Here is a 22608-nt window from a genome sequence, read left to right on the forward strand (position 1 = left end):
AGCACTTACTACGTGGTCTTGCATTAGTATTTTTTCCGAAGGCAAAACCCGCCCGGTCAGAGACACCTGGCATCCAAAATGCAGCCCCCAGGTCTCCAGCTCAAAACGAGCATCCTTGTTTCTGTTGACAGAGTTTTAAATCATTAAAGCGCTTATCTTCTAAGGAATTTTAATTATTAGAGATAGAACTATAACTTACTGAATTAGTCAAGGACTAATTTTTTTTTATTTTTTAGGATTCCTGACTTTCATTTCTACTCACCATTGTTTTCCCCTGCTCAAAAGAATTATGGGACAACTGAACCCATTTGGGACATGCAGGGATGGAGAAGGCTTCCAATGTGGCACACTGGTTAGGAAAACGGGCCTTTGAGCCAGACGGACCAGGGTTTAACTCCTAGTGCTCACACTTCCTAATATGTGACCTTGAGTAAGACTCAAATCTTCTAAAGTTATGGTTTCCTTATTGGCAAAATGTAGGCATAATAAAGTTAACTCCTTCAAATGGGTGATGTAATGATTAAACTGACAACACCTGGAAACTGCTACCACAGGACTGGGCACATGCTAATGTGCTCAATAAATGTGAGCTATTTTTCCTGATAATAAACTTGCTAACAAAGAGATATTATGGAGCTTCTGCCGGTGGAGATGTCTTCTGGGAATATGTGAATTAGTTGGCCTAGGAGTGGATGAATGATGACAAAGGAGGGAGCGTATGGACTTAGGCTTCAGAAGACTCATTGGATAGACATGGCAGCAGGAAGATCATGGGGAGAATATTAGTATTAGCAACATTAACTGCTTTATATTTGTATAGTACTTCAAGGTTATAACTTAGTAAATCTTAACCACAGCTGATGTATAACCTCACTGGATTATGATACACGGTCATCTCTATTAAGCTGTAAATTCCTTCAGGAGAGGTACCGTACCGACTTCACCTCCCGGCCTCCATGGTAGCCGGCACATGATAAGCCGGGCACTCACTGAAGACACTGATGAGACCCATGCATTGCCTAGTAAAGCCTCCCCTCTCTCCTTAAGAGAGCTCAAACCCCTTTACAGTGACTCTGTGCAACGGCTCATTATTTCCATCTGTTAATGCTATGTGTGGTCCAGTCACATTGAATACTTGGAATTATTTTCCGGCAGATGCTATCTGCCCAAGATGAGATGGGTAGGGTAATCTCCAGTCAGGAAACTGGGTTGAAGTCAATGGGATTCCTGAAAGGTGGCAGGGAGAGGCGGCAGGAAGAGTAAGCCAGAGCCCAGAATAAGGGGACAGAACCAGGAAACTTCTCAAGCAGGCATAAGCCTGGGGGGTACCCAGGATGAACGACATAAAGCATAGCCACAAAATGGAAAACTATGAAATCATGAGCATGATATTAGAGATTCACATTTATCCTATGGAAATGTTCAAGAAAAAGTTACAAAAACAATGCACAGGGGTGCCTGGGTGGCTCAGTTGGTTGAGCGTCCGGCTCCGGCTCAGGTCGTGATCTCGCGGTCTGTCTGTTCGAGCCCCGCGTCAGGCTCTGTGCTGACAGCTCAGAGCCTGGAGCCTGCTTCGAATTCTGTGTCCCCCTCTCTCTCTGCCCCTCCCCCACTCACGCTCTGTCTCTCTCTGTCTCAGAAATAAACATTAAAAAAAACTGAAAAAAAACACAATGCACAGTGCTATGCCACTTTCCTAAAATGAACATTATTACATGCGTTTAAAAATATTTGAAATGATATACACCAATCAGGATTCGTTCACGCATCAAACAAACATTCACTGAGTACACACACACACACGTTTCAGTCTACATAAATTTCCAAATTCGTCCTCCAAGTTTTGTATCTTTAAAGAAAAAAAAGGCCATTCTACAATGTTGTCCAGTAGAAATATAAAGCAACCCACATATGTAATTTAAAATTTTCTAAATAGCTGCATTACAAAAGTAAAAACTGTCAAATAAAATTGTTTTTAAAATATATGCCGTTAACTCAGTAAGTTGAAAATGTGATCATTTCAAGATGTGGGCACTAGCCACATATGTCCTACAGTTACATGAGGCTGTAGCAGGGGGCAGTGAAGTTTTACTAGGTCAGAAGGGAAAACAGGAGCAGCTGGGATCCCAAGAGACAGCCAACTGTCAGAAAGAGGACAGGAGTGCAGTCTGAGGGCCAGATGGGCTAACCCAAAGGGCACACAGCATTCCTAAGCTTAAAGAACACACAGTAGAAATCTTCTAATGGTCACTGTGCTGAGGCCACTATATTGAGACTGAACATTCTTGACCGTGAATATTGGGGGGCTGAGGTGGCGGGGGTTTTTTGTTTTTTAAATTACCACATTTTTCTTCATTCAATTTTTTACCCAAACCTCCATGTTTTACAAAGAAGAAAGCAAGAGTCATCTTGTTGAAGCCGGGTGGTAGTTCTGTCAGCATGGGCCCCAACCACCTCCCCCCCACCCCCCTGCAGGCTGTAGTCCTGAGCATCTGGGGTGAACCCCTGGTTCCGGCCAACACAATTCAAAAGTGCCTTGCTCTGAGTCAGTAGGAAAGAGACATGTTCATCAAGGAATGAAACGTTTTGTAGACCATCCAATTCCATAAACTAGGCCTTAGGAAGGACACCCTCTGACCCCACAAAGCTGCCCAGTACCTCTGGATGTCGTCAGCAAGCCTGGCCAGGCGCTGCTGCCTTCCCAAAGGACTGAGGCGTGTTTCTTCAGCCACAGCCTTCATCAGCCGGAAGTCAGAGGTTGCCTGGCTGGTCAGCCCTATTAATGTAAATGAAAACAAAGTGGAAAAATGAACATGCAATGTAACCCAGCCCAGCTCAGGCAGACTGTAAGCTTTCCACTTAAATGGACTCAGATCTAGCATCTGGATGCAAAAGAAACGCAAGCCACACGTGTCATTTTAAATCTTCTAGCAGCCACACTGGAAAAAAGCCAAAAAGAACAGATGAAGTTACTTGAATAGTATATGTTACTCAACTCAATATATCCAAAATGTTATCATTTCAACATGCAATCACTACATAAAAACTAAGGAGCTCTTTTCTCTTTTTCATACTAAGTCTTAGAAATCCAGTCTGTATTCTACACTCACAGCATGTCTCCCATGTCTCCAGCTGGCCCTTCAGTCACTTTTCCAGGGCTCACTAAACACATGTGGCCAGTGGCCACCATATGGGACTGTGCAGATCTAGAATACCATGAACAAGGATCATCCCTTCCTTCAAATATTATATCCTTATTAATTTTTCTAATTGTGAAATAAATATATACATATCGTAACTGATTCCCAAAATGCAAAAGGCAGAAAGTCCTCCTTGCTTAGTCCTACCCTATTAATCAAGTGAACATGATCAAAAGTACTCGGGACAGTTACTCAGATTCTACTGTAGAGTGAGGATTACTTTCTAGAACTCATGCAAAAGGAAAACAAGGATCACTTTGGTACCATGCAAACAATGTACCTGAAGAAAATCAAAGTCATATTGCTTCCTATGCTAGGGAAGCTCAAAAATGTTAAAGACAAGCTTGGTTTTATATGATCCAGCAATTCCACTACTAGGTATTTACCTGAAGAAAATGAAAATGCTAATTTGAAAATATATATACATCCTACGTTTATTGAAGCATTCTTTGTAATAACCAAGATATGGAAGCAACCCAGTGTCCATCAATAGAAGAATGGATAAGGAAGATCTAGTGTGTGTGTATGTGTGTATATACAGACATATACACACATACACATACATACACAACGGAATATTTTTCAGCCATAAAAAAGAATGAAACATTGCCATTTGCAACAACATAGATGGATCTAGAGGATATAATGCTAAGTCAAATAAGTCAGACTGGGAAAGACAAATACCACATGACTTCACCCATACATAGAATTTAAGAAAGAAACAAAAAACGAACAAAGAAAAAAAAAGAAACAAACAAAAGGAAAGACACCTAAATATGAAGAACAAACTGGTGGTTGCAAGAGGGGAGGTGGGTGAGGGGATAAGTGAAAGAGATGAAGGGGAGGAAGGGTACACGTATCCAAATGAGCACCGGGTGATGTACAGAATTGTTGAATCGCTATACTGTACACCTGAAACTAACGTAACGCTGTATGTTAATTATACTAGAATTAAAAAGATAAATACAAAAATTTTTTTAAATACTCAGGCACAGGTAACAGTTAATGCAAAGGCCCTGAGGTAACAGTATACATGGTGTTACCATTTGTAAACTATTCCTGTATTAGAAGAGTTTAACCTTGAGAGCTTATTTCTTATTAATTACTAGCACCTCTAGAGTCTCTCACAAATAAAGTTAACTCACACTGGTTTTTTGGCTACTCCCTTTTAGCTCTCTAACTGGATAACATCATAGTAAAGGTTTCTACTTCTAAGCTTAACTGACTCCCTAGAATCCCCTTTCTTATTCTGGGGTGAGAGGTACCATAAGAAAGAAATTAAGATCTGAAATCAAACAGGTAAAAGTTTAAATCCTAATCCTGCCTATTAAAAGGCATGGGACTTAAAGCAATCTGCAAGGTTTGGTTCCCTCACTCATAAAATGGAGATAATTATAATTATACTTAAATCACACAGAAGTCAAATAGAACAGTGTGCGTCAAAATAATAATAATAGTAATAATAATAATAATAATAATAATAATTGGAGCAGCAAGAAACTTTGGTAGGTGAAGGACAGGCCTACGACCTTCAGGGTGCTGACGGTTTTCTAAGTGTACACTTAACCCAAACTCATTCGATGGTATTAGTTAAATATGCACAGCTTTTGACATGTCAATCACTACCTCAATGAAGTGGCTCAAGATACATACATAAAAGACTGAATAGTGCACGTAAAAAAAAGAGAAGCTTGGTTTTCAGAAAATATCTGGTGGCCTCTTTTATGTCAAAGTAACAAACAGAACGCATGAGATTAAAAAAGCATATAACCCCTATTGTGCCAAGCAATTTCCAAAGGGCACTCTACCCTCCCACTTTCCTCTATAAAACACATCACTTAGTGGGCCCACCGTCCATGGGTTAAATGAATGCTCTGGCACTCCACTAGCTGCCCACTGCCTGGATCCTTGAGCCTTGATATGCTTTGAGCGTATGCCTTGAGCCTTGGATCAAGAGCTTGACTGATAGAGTATAAAGCATAAACGTTACCTGTTAGAAAGCAGAGCTCGGGTATCAGGTGGGCCACCCGAGGCTCAGTGTTGTCATTTCTCTTGGTTTTCAGCAGACTAACAAGCACTGGCTGGTTTAGGTCAGATAAAGTAATATCATATTGCTATAGAATGCAAGATTAATGAGGGAAAAATTAATATGGAAACACTGTAAAATAAGCATCGTTGCTTATAAGCCACAAGGTAATCCTAAAGTGAATAGATAAATCTTTCCAATAAAGAAAAAAAATCCCTAGGAATCCCTATGGTTACCCACTCATTTCTACTTCCCTCCTAGGACTCGTCTTTTACTTCTCAGAGTCAGTGTTATGATTTTAATGATTATCTTTTACAATGCGATGCCCAGGCATTTTGTAGATTAAAACAGAAAAGAAGTTATTTCCTTGCCTCATCCAGAGTCAGAACAGCCTCCAGCTGGCTGTGTACACAGTTCAGTGGCCCCAGTGGAGGGGACTCAGTGCCAGCCTTTCCACTATTGATGACTGAGGCCTGCAACTCCATGTGTAACTAACTGGCTCTGAGCATCTATAGTCATTCTGAAAATATCCACACACAAATTGGGGGTGTGGGTTATATTGAATGAACCTCAGATTTCCCCAAAAAGCATGACTGTCTCCTTAATTTCCAGGACAGCCTGATGTTATAGGGAAGCAGCTTTGAAGTCTGGCAAATGTGAACCTGATCCTTGGCTCTTCTGTTTAATTGGACTGTGACACTGGGGAAGTTAACTTACCTTTCCTCATCTATGAAATGAGGTGAACAGTAGCTCAGAGGCATCTGACATAAACCACTAGCATGGTGTCTGGTTTCTAATGAGTCCTTGGCAACTGTTCACTCCTATCCCACCCCCTTTCCCTTCCTAACCTTGAATTTCAACATTCTCACCTTGCCAAAAGTTCATTTACCTTCCAACAGCAGAGGTTCCAATTACCACTCATTTCCGGTGTAATTTACTCAACACTAATGACAGAACAACTGGAATTATAATCTACAAAATGCCTGGGCACTACGTGATGCTGACATCAATAATCATAATTAAGGAGGCAAGAAGTGAGAGTTTCTCTATTCAGTAAGGACTTCTAGTCATTAAAATAAAACAATTCAGGAAATTGCCCTTTGAAGTGCTAATTGCAACGAATGCTATAGCTAAAAAGCTTGGCGAAGTCTTCATAGAAGGAGAGTTTGGTACGTGACTTTGTCAGTACAGTAAACATCTCACGCCACTACCACAGTGGACACAAAAATGGAAGAGGCACAATCCCTACCTGATACAACTACACCTTCTACAAACAAGGTATGAGAAGTACAAGGATGACGTGCTAAGCACCTCTACTTTTCCTCACTTAATCTTAACAACAAACCTATGAGACAGATACTAGTTCATCCCCTCCACAGACGAGGAAATATCACGGGAAGTGAAACAACCCTCCCAAGGTCCCAGAACTGGAAATCAGCACAGCCAGGATTTATCCTCTAAGACTTGGGAACTTCTGCTTATTACACCATTCAGTACTGGATCCCTGGGGAGGAAAGGTGGTGGTAGGAAAACAATACATGGATGGTAAATCAGGGAAGGCTTCACGAAGGAAGCAGAGCCCAAAAGAGCACCTTGAAGGGAATACGGGAGTATAAAGATTCGCCGGGGCATGTTCCAGGAAGAGGGTATTGCATTTACCTGGCACGTGGCCAAGAACTGTCTCCCCTAAACTGTGTCATAAGGTAATCTTTACTTTCTCCCTTGCCCAGTTTTCTTAGCATTTGAAAATATTTTTCATGACAAAATAAAATGGAGAAATATAAAAGTCAAAATCAAGATGTCCACTTTGAGAGTTGACTACATTGTAATTTAGTGTTCCTTTCCCTGGGACAGGGAGGAAGACATTCTAGAATTGGCACAATTTCTTTCTTTTTCTCCCTAATTACAACATACATGCAGTGAACCGCAACTCATTACAAAGAAAGTTGAGTGGGATTTTACCATGATTCTCTTTTCAGAATGTCACAGGTCCTAAAAATACCTCTGTTCAAGGAAGAACAAATTTAATCATGCAGGAAAGAAACCCAAATGTTCAACAAACTTGGTGGTTAATAAACAAACACTTATGGAGCACATCATGCACAAGATGCTCTGCTAGGCACTATTCATCACGGGTTAGCCAAATGCCATCCCTGTTCTACAAGGAAGACATTCTAGAAGCAACATGATGCGTGATACAAGTGCTCAGAGAAGAGAATCACTAGCTCTTCTGTGAATGTGACAGGAAGCAAGGTCAGAGAGGACTTTGCAAATGCGGTGACACGTGACTTGCAAGTTAAGGGTTTAGCTGGTGGTGAAGGGGAAAGGTGTGGTGTGGATTTATGCCAGTGTCTAGTGGCCACGAGCAAAGGCTGAGAAACATTTAGTGACAGCGAGTGGATGGGGTGACAGCAGCATGGGGTGCCTGGTGGCAATGCGGTGACAGATGAGGCTGAAAGGTGAGATGGGACCAAAGTGTGTGATGCCAGAGATGAAGAAAGGGGAGGCTGGGAAAAGAGGGGCCGGGTCTCCAGCATTTATCCAGTGTTCACCATGTGCAGGTACTGGGCTAAAAACTCTACAGGCACGGCTACCTCATTCTATGCTTGCGCTACAGGCCCCATGAAGGCAGATCAATGATTCCCCTTCACAGATGACCCTCCAGGTTCAGTGATTTGCTCAAGGTCACACAGCCAGTGCCAGGAGTACCTTATTCTATAGCCTATGCTCTTAACCACCTTTCTGGGTAGCATTTCAGGAAGATGTGTGGATAACAGGGCAGTTAGGATAACAGGGCACAGCGAAGACAAAGCTGGGGCAAGGGCACCATAAGGGGGTGACCCAAATCTTCCAGGTGGGGATCCGTGAGCCGTTTTGCATTCATGCAGTGGTTATAGGGCTGGGGAAGGGAGATGGGGTCCTGGGAGAATCCACAGATAAAGAAGGCAGGACTGATGTTGGTGACAACTGAATGAGCAGGTGAGGGTAAAGAAGAGGACGGAAGCAAGAGGTTGAATTTCCAAGGAGAAACGGGAGTGTGAAAGACAACGAATTCAGAATGAATGATGTTAGTCTGAAATGCCTGCAGGACATTCATGAAAATATGGTCTGAAAATGGAAATGAGTATAATTCATGAACAAGGGCAAAAATACTGTATTTGAGAGGTCTGGAGATATGAAGAGGAGATCCTATATGAGGGAACCATGGTGAATAATCGCATTTAACACCTGAAGGGAAAGGAAGGGGAAAGCATCAAAGGAGGCTGAAACTCAACAACAAAATCTGGGGGGAAGCCATCAGGGCTGTGCCCAGGAGTCAAAGAGGAGAGCCACTCAGTCGGGTGGGAGTGGTCACTGGTGTCACGTGCCACAAAAAGCCCCTTACAATAAGTTCAGTAGCTGAATTTGACTTTAAAGGGAGCTATTTCCATAGCAGCAGACTGGATGCCAGACTACGGAGCTTTCAGGGAGGAAGAACAGAAGAGGTGCTTGGAGCCAGTGAAGATGACCTTCCAAAGAAATCAGCTAAGGAAAAAAAAATTATACATATATATTCTTGAAAGTATAGAAAGGAAGAGTTCTTGCTATGTGTTTGTTTTCTGAAATATCTGTGAGATTCTGGAGACCGAAATACGATTGTACATTAAAGAGAAGGAGCCTCTGTAAGGAACTCAGAGGAGAAGGTGGGGGTAGAGGTAACAGTGATGGTGATAATTGTGAATCACGCTCCTGGAGGCAGCGGGAGATTCCATCAACAAATGTTTGAGTATCTGCTACGTGCAAGGCAAGGCACCGTGTTCCCCTGGGTATCCAGAAATAAAGAGCCCAAAGTTCAGGAGGGAAGTCAGACCCTTCACATCCTGCCCATGATAATGTGATGGGGCTAAATGCAGGAAGGGGCCCCTGGGGAGAGTGCCATGGGGCTTGCCTGAGAGTTGACGGCTGAGCTGAGTATTGAAGGGTGTCGATGACTGACTGGCTGGCTGTGAAGGGCAGTCCAGGAAGAGGAAGTAACATGCATGAGGATGCAAGGGGGTGGGGGGTGGGTAGGAGTAACTGACTAAAGGAACCACAAACATAAGCACAGCAGAACAAAGGAAACGAAAGTGGTAACAGATGAGGCTCCAGTGGCAGGAAGTGGCCAGATCATAAAGGGGCTTTGCCCAGGAGCTTAGGACTGGCTTCTAAGGTACTACAAAGTCATGGAAATACTTTAAGCAAGGAAATGACATTATCAGATACGCTTTTAAGGGAAATTACTCAGACTACAGGAAGAAAGACAACAGGAGACAGGATCAGGTCTGAGCCAAGCCAGGGAAGGCAGGCTTGGAGGGGAAGAGACAAGTCGAAGAATTATGTCAGAAGCTGTCTCAGCCTGACAATTTGGGGGACTTGTTAGCTCTGGAAAGGAACAGAGAGACTTCTCTAAACTAAGAGGAAGAGAGACCAGAATAAAGTACAAAAGTCCAACCTGCTTATAGTAATCCACATAGGTAATCTCAGTGCCATCCTGCTTCTGAAAGGTGTGCGTGGGCTTCACCAACCAGTCAATGTCATCGATGCGGTAGGTTTTGTTATTGTATCTGGGAAATGCAAGAAATCTTCACAAATGTTTCCAAATCATACAAGCGGCTATTTCACTACAGCTTTAATTCAAAGTATTAGACTCCAGAATTTCAGAAATTACAATAATAATACAAGAATAGTCTTTTTTTTTTTTTTTTTTTTAATGACTGGATCTTATCTGAGAAGAGCATTCATTAACTCTTCAGGATACAGGAAGACCTCCATTCTCCAACAAAACTGGTAAGGAAGTCATTAGACCACAATCTTTGTCAATGAGAGACACTCTAACTTCAGATAAATTATTCCTATATGTTCAAAGGGTGAAGCATTGCTCAAAGCTTTCCCATTTTCAAAGCTTTCCCATCAGCTTCTGGTATCACTCAGAGTTTTTGAGCTCCCAGACAGTTCTTCTGCTAAAAAGCACCTGAAGAAGGTTGATCAACCATGCCAGCTGGGTATCCCACGTGATCTCCCATCGAGGGCTGGCCCTCAGCCAAACTGCAAAGCAGGCTGGCTAAGATCATTCTAAAGTCTATTTCCCCCTGCGGCACTGTGTGGCCTGGAATATTCTTGCATGCTGCCCCAGCCGCAAGACAGGAACCTCCTTGTCAGCTGACTCCTAGGCTCTTGGTTCTTTGCAAGGTTACTCTGGAATAGTGTGATAAGCTAATTCTTGGCAATCATGACAAGAGGATCAAGGGGTGGCCTTCTCTCCTCAGGTGGTATGGAAGACAACCAGGCCTATGGCCCTGCTATATAACCCAGAAAAAACAACTTGAAGTGTAAATTCCAAGCCAGATTAGAAAGAGGATTAACACATCCTCTAGAAGAACTGTCTGTGGACTGAAGAAGGACATGGTAAGCTTTGTGGTTGGTACTCAGGAAGCAACCTAATCTATCCGTGTTTAACTCAGTTCAATGTGCATGCAGGGAAAATTATATGCAGATAAACCTCGGGATTTGAAAGATCTTGGTCTTAAAGCCCCTCTAATCTTACAGAGAAGAAGAGACATGGACCTGATGTTCTCTCCTGTGACGGAATAAAATGAAATAAAAGGGTTATGAGCAATGTGCTACGGGAACAGCACAGGGGAGGTAACTGAGTACTTCCAGCTGAGTGGACAGGTGATGGCTTCAGAAAAGCAGTGAGGTATGAGCAGGACTTTGTGGAAATAGAACTTTAAAAAGGCAGAATTAAGGGTGGAAAATCCAGGCAAAGGCACTGAAGCAGCAAAGTGCAGACTCTCAGGAGTGGGGAGAGGGGTGCAGCAAGAGATGCTGTAGGGCCGTGTGAGGAGTGGACGGTCCCTGAAGGCCACTCCAGGAAGTCTGAACTCTAGTCAACTGAGAATGGCCAGGTCTAAACAGGCCAGTAAACTGATCAGATCTGTGCTCAGGACAATGCCCTGTGGCTATTCCTGTTCCCAAACAGCATAAAGAATTCATTCCCTCGGGGCGCCTGGGTGGCTCAGTCAGTTAAGTGTCCGACTTCGGCTGAGGTCAAGATCTCACAGTTGGGTACAGTGTTCGGTTAATTATCCATGGTTCGTGGGTTCAAGCCAAGCCTCGTGATGGGCTCTTGTGCTGACAGCTCAGACCCTGGAGCCTGCTTTGGATTCTGTGTCTCCCTCTCTCTCTGCCCCTCCCCACTGCTCACACTTTGTCCCTCTCTCTCTCTCTCTCAAAAAATAAACATTAAAAAAATTTAAAAAAATTAAAAAAAAAAAGAATTCATTCCCTCAGGAAGTTTTCTTAATCTTACCTTGTAAGGACAATGAGACCCAGCAGCCGTTTTTCACACGTCTGGGTAAAGCAGGACATAGTAGTTTCCTGGCGGAGATCAGTCATAAATTCCAGAACAGTCTCATTCCGGAGTATTTTATAACTCACATCAGCAGTAAATAGGAGCCTGCTCTCAAACCGTGACACAGAAATAGCAAACCCAGGCCAAAGGGACAACCTTCAAATAGATAGATAGATAAATTTGAAATGCCCTATCATAAAACAATAAACATTTTTAGTGATGATTTGATTTTATATTCCAATTTTCCTGATTTTATAGAACACTCTTTCTTCAGTCTGATTTCTTCCAGTTGCTGACTAAAATCTTTAGTTATTTCTAGCTGGGGAGTGTCTTTAAGCATATATTTATGATAAATGCATCCCAGAGAACAGCATCCCCCCTCCTTGGCACTACCGACATTTGGGACTGGATCATTCTGTGTCAGGAGCCGTCCGGTGCCCCACAGGATGTTTGGCAATATCCCCTGACCTCTACCCACCAGAAGCCAGGCATAGCCTTCACACCGTGACGACCAAAAATACTTCCGGACATTGCCAAATGACCCCTGGGGGACAAACCTGCCCTTGGTTGGGAGCCACAGCTGTAGGATTACTACATTTATGGAGTTGTGCGTCCCAGCGCAAAAACTTCAAGGTTCAGAAAAGCACGCAGACTCAACGGTGAAGACAGTGTACAGACTTCACGAGAGCAAGAAATAATCTAAATGACATCACATGCAAACACACAAAGGGACACCACAGCAGAGGCTACAACTCCTTTCTACATTCATGGATATCATGGATTGAAGTCTTGGAAAAGAAAAATTTATGGAAAAGACATGAAAGAACAGGCAAATATGTTTTTTTTAATTGTTTCAGTTTACTTTGTGGACTTGATTCACAGCCAGCCTTTAGGACAAGCATGTGTGCTGGGCACCCACTCCAGCCCAGCACAACACTGGACCTACAAGAGTTTCTAATCCAGGTTGGGAGATAAGTGAGAGCACCAACAGGGTGCTTTCCATGGACTACTCTGACACACTGAACTAACATATGGAAACCCCGCCATGTTCTCCCTACCTGCCCGCAGGCTAAACACTGTGCCCCTCGTTTTCTTTTATGCACTCCTTCCTTTGTTTACACATCTGTCTTTGGGTTACCCACTGCCTCTCTGTCTTTAGCTTGACCACATATTTTGGAGAGCTGACAACCCGCTGCAGACATAGCTGACCACCTTCCCGAAAGCAACCACTCCCCAGTTCGGAGTGAAAAGTCTTCTCCCGTTTAGTCGACTGGTTCGTCTGACCTCTGCTGACCCAACATCAACCAAACTTGCTGTCAGCAAGAAAGCAGAGGATCAATATGTGGTATAACATAATATAGCTTATTCTGCTTTCATTACTACTTGTCATGCACAAAAAACTCAGTTTCTGAATTCCTTCCACGACTTATGATAATGATCTAGCACACCAATATAAGAAAACAGGCTGCTAGCTTCACACTGACATTCACCATTCTATAAAAAAACCTTGAAAATTAAACAAATCCATTACTTTTCATAATACACAGTCTCTCAGAGGAGGCATAATGGCATAACGTCGCATAATATTGCATTGTAAATTATGTTCTTCACGTTACCGCAATTTCAGAGTAACAGAAAATATAAATAAACCTACTTGTGTTGGGGAATTTCCACTGGTTCAGAAGGCTTATAGAAGTTCCGTCCTATTTGGTACATGGCCAACTTTTTTAAGATCCTGCAAGTATATATATTTTTAAATATTTGGTAAACATCAGTTAGTAACGGTATAATTCTAAGTTTGTACCCATGCTGAACATCCCGATAAAAGTATGTAGAAAGTATAGAACTCTCATTCTTCTAGCGCTGGAAGGTTTGGATGCTAAATATAAGCACGCGTGTGTATATGAGAACTAACACTTCCTCATATTTGAGAATGGTATCACTGAAATTGCTTTTGTCCTCCGCGCTTAACTGCAATGATAAATACGTGGTCACCAATAGGACTGTGGTTGTCACATACTGGTTAGCATGGATGGAGCGAGGCAAGCCATGTTTGAAGGCTCTTCTGATGTCTTCTCTGATTTGAGGTGGGGAAGCGGCTTCTCGTGAGGCTACTCAAGCTCCCCACATGGCATGGCTGCCTCTTCAGCAACTAACATCCTGGTCACCTGTGGAGCTGGACACATCACTGATCTGAGGCCGCCCACCGCATGAGGGAAGTATACACATTTCAGGTCAGAAAACATGGGTTATAACTCCATGATTTTGGCTACCATATGACACTGAGCCTCAGCCTGCATATCTGACCATACTGAACATATGACCTAAGGCTGCTCAGCAAGATCTCTGACTAGAATTAGGAAATAATACATCTGCGGGTGGGGGTGGATTCCTTCATGTGCCCAACCCAACAACCAAACTCCTCCGTCCTCCTCCTGTCCAGAGGCCATTATTGAGCAAAGGGCTGGCGTCAAAGGTTTCTGGACATATCATCTTGCTGGTCCACACCAGCAGTGTGGAAAATTGTGGTTCACAAGCCTTTGTGTTGCCGTGTGTCATCTAGAAAGTGTACTCAAAATATGGATTTTTCAGGCCCCATTCTTGATGTTCTGTTTACTAGGTCCAGGGAGGGTCGAGGAAATCTGCATTTTATGGAGTTTCACTCCCCATCCCAGATAACACTGAAGCAAGTAACCCTTGCATCAATTTCAAGGACACTGAGTGGTGTAATCACACCCTTCCTTCTGCCGCAGGGGTTCATGGGGGGAAGGGCAGGGGGCTGAGGGTGGGGCGAGAGCAGAAAGCAGCTGGTAACAAGTAACAGAGAATATTTAAGTCTGGGGTGGAGGGTGAGAGAGGGTAAGGAAAAGGCAACCCTCCCCCACCCACAGCTGCTATCTCTGAGACATCACAACCCTTAAGCTCTTTGTCCCCACTCAAGGAGCACTGGATGACAAGATGGGAGCCAGTGAGAGGCTGTGAGGGACTGCGGGCATAGTACTGCACGCGTACGTGAAAGACCATGGGGAAGTGCCCCGCGGACGACACTGCTGCTCACAGGTGGCCCATGAGATGGCTGACAGCTGTCACACCCTGGCTCCGTGATGAAAGGTGTCTCTAGCCTCAATTAAATGAACACGTGGGGTGCCTCACTTTTTGAAGATGATATTGAAGACCTGGATGCACACGGAGGAACTTGCCGGCAGCTCCCTTGTCAGAGTGATAGTCATCTTTACAGTCCCGCCTCTGTGAGTTTCACTTGACAGCTCCGTGACCTGGGAAAAGACGCACTTAATAGGCACTCCAGATTGTCCCCGGGTGTGAAAAATTAGATATGATACAGCCATCACAACTTAATATGCATTAACAAAACAAAACTGCAGGTGTTAGTAATGTAATAATCTAATCACATTACACTTGGAGGATTTTTCGATCTTGCTAATCCTAGAAAAGCAACACGTTTCTCTCCTCTTAATGGAAGATCTTAATGGAGAATCAAAATCAGGCTTAGGGTACAGAGACTTGATCCAAAGAGAAATCCAGAGCAAGGTTTCTTCATCTTATTTGGTGGGGGGAGCAGAGGCAACTTGGGGGGGGCCGGTCACAAATCACTTTGAGAGTCTGATTAAAGTTGCAGGCATTGTCCCAAGAAAACTTTACATACCTGTATGCCACAATGATACACCTATTTTCAGGGTGTTCACAGACACCCAGAAGCCTATATGTGGACTGTCCTGCCCATTCTGGGTTTGTGGATTCCAAAAGACAGTCTCTCAACTGGTTTTCATAAAACAGAAGAACGGAGAAGAATAGAGGAAGAAACATAAGGAGAGGAGATTTGCAAGAGTGGAAGTAAATGTGAGGAAAGAGGGGAGTAATCAGTAGACATGAAAACAGATAGAGAACCTGATTTTATTACTTTTTGAAACATCTAGAGAAATTCGTATGCTTCTCATTATTTGGAACAATCTTCTAACAAAAGAATGAATGCATGAAAATTTCTATACCAGCTCCCCAAGAAATGTAAAACTTTTTAGACCAGATAGGACTTGGTACAGGGTTTTGGAATAAAAGAATGATCTAATCAGTCAATAAAAATCAATGACCAAGGATCTTTCAGAAGGGTAAGGAATCAGAAGAGGTCAGCTCATTAACAGGTATTTATGTATTTTATCCCTACTTCCTATAGTTAAAGTGTAATTTCAATCACTTTCAGGTTCAACCAGAAATATAGGGCAGGAATGGTTTACTGTATGGAAACAAAGAGAAACAGGTCCTTTCACGGGGCATGAAATGATTTCTTCCTCAAATAAAATTGAGAGAAATCAGAAGGGGGTGGATGCAGGAAGAGCTCATCAACATCCGAGAGAAGTCTAGCAGGCATGATGCTCTCAAACTGCCGTAGGGACTTCAGGACAAAGGCTTCAGACAACAAAGGACATTGGCTGAGGGGCTGGTGTGGGGGTGACAGCAGTGGTCCCCACTCAGACTTCCACCTGGGATCTGCATTCCTAACAGCCCTCTAAGCAAACTCATCAATGCTGCCTATACCCTCCCTACCAAGTGCCAACTCCTCGGCTCCTGTGTCTGTTAACGTCCATCCCCACACATCCAGTGCCGGGGCTGCTGGTGCCAGAGTGGGCTTTCATTTGTCAATCCACCAGCTAATCGGCTGGCAAGTCTTAGAACTTCTACACTGACAATACCTTTATCTAGTTTAGCTGTTCCAGTTATTTACCACAGGGCTTAAGAGCACATGACTGGGAATTGAACAAACCTTGGTCCTCAGCCTCTTACAGCCTGTGATATACAGCAAGCTACTATAGTTCCTCAAGACCTTTTCCCATCTCTAAAATGGGAGGAAGTCTCCCCGAAGTCACAGGTTGTGAAAATCACATGAGATAATTCACTGATCTTATCCTTATCCTTATCCATGCACTCAGGAAGGTTAAATAAATGGCAGCACTTTGTACCTTTCTTCAAGCCCCTCTGACACCCTGCCCAGAGTTTTCCAGGGGCACTTTATCAATCTTCCCCCTTTCTCCTGCCAACCATTCAATGGGATATGATGAGAGCAACTGCAATGTAACACAGCTCTCATGGAAACCCTCTCTCAAAGGCTTCAGTGGTCCATGGAGGGCAGTCCCTATCCCTCACCAGGACATTTAAGATTCTCCCTACGTTAGACGCACAACTTCCATTCCTTCCTGGCTAAACCTGAATGATCAGAAGTTGCTAAAACATGCCCCTCCCCTTCTATCATTGTGCCTTTGCTCCTTCCTGTCCTTCTGTCTCAGAATTCCCTCTAACCGCCTTCATCCCCTGCATTGATCCAAATCCTAGGAGCCAGTATTGCTTCCCTTCAAGTATCCTGCTGGGAACGATCTTTCATCCACCTCTCTATAAAGACCTTGGACAAGATACTTAACCTTTCTGAGGCTCCAGGAGTGATGAGAGGATTAAACGAGATCACACATATAAAGAGCCTGGCAGAGCACGCACTCAATAATGTCACCTTGTCCTGTATTCATTTATAAATAACCTTGTGCTGTATTTAGTTGGAAATGACCTTAGCGCTAAGTTGAAGTGTTTTGACAAGAACCTTGTTTTATCTGTCCCGGTTTCCTGGTTTCCTCTATGATGGCAGTCACACACCAGGCCCCTTCGAAGTGCGGAATGAATGCATAAGAATGGCAAATAGATGTGACTAGTGACAGCCATCCAGGTCATGGCCACAGATACACAAATGGGGTCTGCAAGACAGCGGAAGGCCAGGGAGCAGCAGAACAGGACTTCTAGAACTGCACTGTGTGGGAGTACAATGAATGATTAGTGGAAGGGGCTCTTTGAACAAAAATGAGCACCCTGCAAAGTGTGTAGAGGATGGATGGGAGTGCCGGACAAGCCTGAGACAAATGAAGACCAGAATAAAAAGGTGAACATAGCAACATGTTTGTTGGGACACTATTTCTTTTTACTATTTCTAGTTCACTGTCACTGGGTAGCAGGTCATATGTTGATAAGGTACAAGACAACACTCTTTTGTCTAAATCCCATATCACCTGTGTCTGGGAAATAAAATCGATAGGCCTGGCTTGTCTCACTAGGTGTGTACTCAGCTGCCTCTTCATTAGATTCCACCCCCAACAATAAGGTACATACCACATGCTCATTTTGAATAGGAATCAAGTAATATTAACTTATTCCGAGCATCTGTAGAGTAAAATTTCTCCATTTTGGTCACAATTGAAGTAAGCTGGACTACTCAAGGTGGGTATATAATACTAACATATCTAATTTACTGTTACTACAGATGTATGTACAAGAACAAGATGATTTTTAATTATAACAATACACCTGAAATATATATCATTTAAGTATGAGAGGCGCCGTATATTAGCGTGCTATCAATATCTGGTCATAGAACAAAATACTAAATCAGTAAGGACTTAGGATGAATTCAAGTGCTTCTAAATTTACACATCTGGATTTTCCAAGCCACTAAATTTAAACCTATGGTACAACTTTCAAATTGCATATCCAGAGAAAATAATCACTCAAGTAGCTCCTATAAATGTTAGGCTCTTGTAAAAAGATATAGGCCCCAAAAGTGCTCATTAATGCATTTGTTCAGGTACCTGGGTGGCTCCATCAGTTACGCGACCGACTCTTGATTTTGGCACAAGTCACAATCCCAGAATTGTAGGATCAAGCCCTGTGTCAGGCTCCACACTTAGCATGGAGCCTGCTTAAGAGTCTCTCTCTCCCTCTTTACCTCTCCCCTACTGTGTGTATGCGCTCTCACTCTCTTAAAAATAAAAAGAATGCATTTCTTGAGGAAATTCACAGAGATTTATGTGGAGTCCAGAAATTTAAATTTATGCCTTGGTATTGTCCTGTCTAAAATGTTGAACTAAAAGACTAAGCTTTCTCAGGAATAGAAGCATAAAGTTTTAATCCAATGTTCCATTTCAATTTTTTATAAAAAAACTGGTTCTTTTTGGTTTGTATCTTGTCTACTTGGGGAAAAGTTTAAAAAGGATGCCTATTTCAAGGACATGTTGCCTTAAAAAAAAGTAGTTGAAAAGTCAGTGTTTGTATTACAGCTCTTATTCTTTTTAAATGCCAGATCGTCAGCTTCTTAATTAAGAAATCAATTACTAATAAGGTTTTTTATCGTTGTAGTGATTTTAATACTGCCTCCGAACAAAGCATATGATAAAAACGTCAATAACAATATATTTTAGGACTGAAAATGTTGAAGGTATAAAAACATGGATAAAGGAATATGAATCATGCAATTGCCATTTTCAATGATCACACCATTAAAACAAATCCTTAAGACTGATATCAATAACTCATTTCATATGATAAAAGAAATGACAGTTTTTGAATCAGAAACAGATATAAAGTTATTTGGACTCACAGATACAACTGTGTAGGAGCAAAAAATGTAGAGTAAATTTAAAGCTCTGAAGCCATCCATAGGCTATACGGCGTTTCTTAAAGTCTTATCTATTTGGGGAAAAGTTTAAAAAGGATGCCTATTTCAAGGACACTTTGCCTTAAAAAAAAAAGTAGTAGTTAAAAAATCAGTGTTTGTATTACAGCTCTCATTTTTTTAAATGCCAGATCATCAGCTTCTTAATTAAGAAATCAATTACTGATGAGGTCTTAATTAGGAAATCTTTTTGCTCTCAGGCATGGGAACAGGAAAGAGGAAAGGAGAGAGTGAAACACTCATTCCAACTGTTAAGACAATCAGCTAACCTCTTAAATATACATGGATGAGTGTAAGTATACGCATGTGTGTGCAAGTATAAACATTAACCACACTGTACCTCTTCTTCCAGTTTCTGTGTGAGAAAAAGGATGACACCATCAAATGCTTTTGCTTTGTTAGAAAGTTCCCTATGACTATAAAGCAAAGCAATTCTCAGCCTTCTAGACTCTAAATCTGGAACATATGTCACATGATACTGGTATAGTTGCCAGTCCTGGGGCAAATCTAAATTAAAGAGGTTTGTGACCAGCTTCACAGGTACTCCACTGGAACCTGAAGGAGACAAATAAAAAACATTTTTTTAAACCAAAATAAAATCACACCATGCTAATAATGATCGCATCATTTAACAATTTTATTTGCTCCTGCCTAGTTGTTGCTTGTGTCAGTGACACAAGACAAGCTCTAACAACCTATAGCCTGGTAACCTTATAGAGTCCTACAAACACATTTAGGAATTTAAAAGGGATCATGCGTAAAGCAGACCTCATAAGTACGTAAGAGAAGACACAGACATTCTTCTCTTTGGGAAAAGAGAAGCGTCAGAATTCAACTACCCCAGGACTCCTTCCAAAACTTGCCTTCCAGCTCTGCATCTGAAATTCAAACTGGCTCAGGTAATATCTTCAGATGCTGCTCTGAAATTATCCTGCTCTTGGATTATAAAGGAATGTCCGGTTCTTCCATGAACACAGCTCCCAGCCCCTTGGAAATCCAGATAATCAAAAGTTAACCCCCATGCTTGTGAAAATTCTGGAACAGTTCAATCAGTGGTTACACCACTCTACAAGTCCCAGGGAAGAGACTGAGGGGCAGGACAGGGGAGAGAAAAAGAAATCACACATCTTTTATGTGTAAAAACAGACAAGGCCTCTGGGTTTCTGTTTTCTGCACACACAGGGAGGCCACGTGTGCTTCCAGAAACTGCATCCCTTACAGAAGTTTTTATTCACTTCTTCAAAACCTACAGGACAAATTCAGAGCTGGCTTCAATATAGGTGTTCTGTGCTCAAGATGGCATGAATTCCCTCTAGGACAGAATCAAGGAGGACACAAATGCAGAGTTACGTCCAACTTCTCCTTGTAGGGAATCATCCAATGTTCATGTTACAAAAAAAAAAAAAAAAAATTATACCAAATGGGCACTATTTTGCTTTCTTTCATGGAGGAAGTGGAAACATGAGCCCCCAAGGTGGTAAGAAAGAAAAAACATCATGTATGCCTATTTCCTCAGCTTCTACATACGGTAGATATCTGTTAGGAGCAAGGAATTAACTAATTGTGCTCTTTTAATTAAAGAAAAGCTTTCTTTTCTTTTCCTGTATCCTGGGAAATGGCAAGACATTTTAGCTGCTCATATTCGTGGACAAAGAGGAGTCATCCTAGAATATCAGAGCTGGCAAGACGCTTGGAAATCATCTATACCAGTGTTTGCAAACTGTAATCATGACCCATTAGTGCTGAAGTTATGGAAATATATGAGATGACCAATTATGTTTTACGAAATGACAGGAATGCAACAGAGTGGACCAGAATAAGGGCAAGCATTGTCTCATGAGACTTAGTTTCAATTTTTTTGTGTTAGCGTGTGTATGTTAGACATACAATATAATATAGATAACAATATATCTATCCCTTAATTTTTTTTGCATGGTTGTAAGGAGTTTGAAGAAAACTGATCTGCCTCAGGGAGTCTCTCTTACCTTTTGGGACAGTATCACAAAGCCTCTCAACAATCTAATGAAGACAACAGACCTACTTTCCTCAAAATGCATGTGTGTACAACTCTGGGTGCAATTTCAAGGGTGAGTCTGGAAACTGGGTTAGGAATTCCAAAAATAGGCTAGATCTTTCTTTTCACGGCTTAAGTCCAGGGAGGTTATTATTTCCCATATAGGAAAAGTGCTGGAAAAGAGACAGCGCATCTCTTTTAACCCCTATCCCAGGTGGAAGGAGAAAATCTTTTGAACAAGTGAAATGTTTTGGGGAAATATTAATATTTCTACTAATAAAGGAGAGAATTGAGGCTAAAACAATTAGTGTCTGGATAATGCCTTGAACGTAACAGATGTTCAATAAGTATCTTTTAAGTCACTACATAAACTTGTTTACTTTAGATCTAGAAATTAAAATTCCTTAAGCAAGCTTTGGTAACAATCAAAAAGTAAGTACCGTGAAGAGAGGGTACCTGTTTTGCAATCTCTCACATGGGCCAATTTCTCTCTGGTACAGACATCCAGATCCATGAAGTCCCGTCTGCCTTTCCCGCCTCTTTGGATGAAAGGACATCTTGCATCACCAGGAGATACACCATCTAATATGTGAAGAGAATGCCATAATGTCTATTTCTTTCTAGTGATATTGTTTACAACTACTATATCAAAAGTGCATTGATAACCAAAGCTCAGATTTTCGTGGCTTTAATTAAAACTGGCCCACTCTGCTGAAAACAATCATGACTATACAGGAGTCTTCAGCTTAAAAACTGACAATTGTAAAGGAAGCATGGTATGTTTTGTTAGAAATAACAAAGTGATGAGTTAATTCTACCTCATAGCATTTTGATCTAGTCTGCTCCTCCTCTTGGCTATGGAGAAAAAGCTCTATCCCCTAGGCCTCTCTCCACACTCACTTATGGGGGGTAGCTCTCCCTCCCTCAACTCCTGTGTAACAAACACCCTTAAGAGTCACAGACTAAGACTGTCTACACCAACCTCTTCCCAGACTGGAGCTGAATCTCTTACTCTGAAATGCCCAGAACACTGCCATCAGTTTTTATTCTAGATCATTCCCTTGGAAATGAAAGCCAGCATTTGACCTTGGGGCATGTTATTTACTCGTAGGTTCTGGAAAGTATGAAAGTCAAATCTGTTTCCAAATGAACATTTTCTGTTTAAACAGGTATGAAGAGATGCTGGTTTTTTGGATACAACATTGGTACTTCAAAAACAATGTGAAAATAGAAAAATATAGAATATCATCACAAAGTGTAGTAGTATTACTAGGAAGTAATAATATCACCAATCTCCAGGGCTCTGACTTGACTACTCTCTTTTGACAAAGTCACTGCAACTGCCCCCAATGACACCATCACTTGCTCAAGACCACTGTTCATCCCCTTCTCAGTGGAGTCTGAGTCTCCCAAGAAAATCACAAAATTTATTTAATTTAAAAAGGCGTTTATAAAAATTATTCTTGCTATATTATCCATATCCTTCACTGCTCTTGG

General features: G+C 42.1%; 1 protein-coding gene across 2 annotated transcripts in view; it reads right to left on the reverse strand.

The window, feature by feature from the left end:
* PIWIL4 (piwi like RNA-mediated gene silencing 4) overlaps positions 1 to 22608 on the reverse strand; it is a 45161-nt gene that overhangs the window by 19272 nt on the left and 3281 nt on the right. For both annotated transcript variants that reach the window (XM_058687438.1, XM_058687437.1), the window contains exons 3-11: positions 21568 to 21693; positions 19438 to 19652; positions 14750 to 14871; positions 13251 to 13331; positions 11555 to 11752; positions 9698 to 9809; positions 5191 to 5314; positions 2659 to 2776; positions 10 to 121 (exon numbers count right to left, since the gene is read on the reverse strand). In XM_058687438.1, the coding sequence (XP_058543421.1) occupies positions 10 to 121; positions 2659 to 2776; positions 5191 to 5314; positions 9698 to 9809; positions 11555 to 11752; positions 13251 to 13331; positions 14750 to 14871; positions 19438 to 19652; positions 21568 to 21693 (1208 nt within the window). The remainder of the gene's footprint in view (positions 1 to 9; positions 122 to 2658; positions 2777 to 5190; positions 5315 to 9697; positions 9810 to 11554; positions 11753 to 13250; positions 13332 to 14749; positions 14872 to 19437; positions 19653 to 21567; positions 21694 to 22608) is intronic.

This window comes from Neofelis nebulosa, chromosome 10 (assembly GCF_028018385.1).
Source record: "Neofelis nebulosa isolate mNeoNeb1 chromosome 10, mNeoNeb1.pri, whole genome shotgun sequence".
In the NCBI taxonomy this organism is placed as follows: domain Eukaryota; kingdom Metazoa; phylum Chordata; class Mammalia; order Carnivora; family Felidae; genus Neofelis; species Neofelis nebulosa.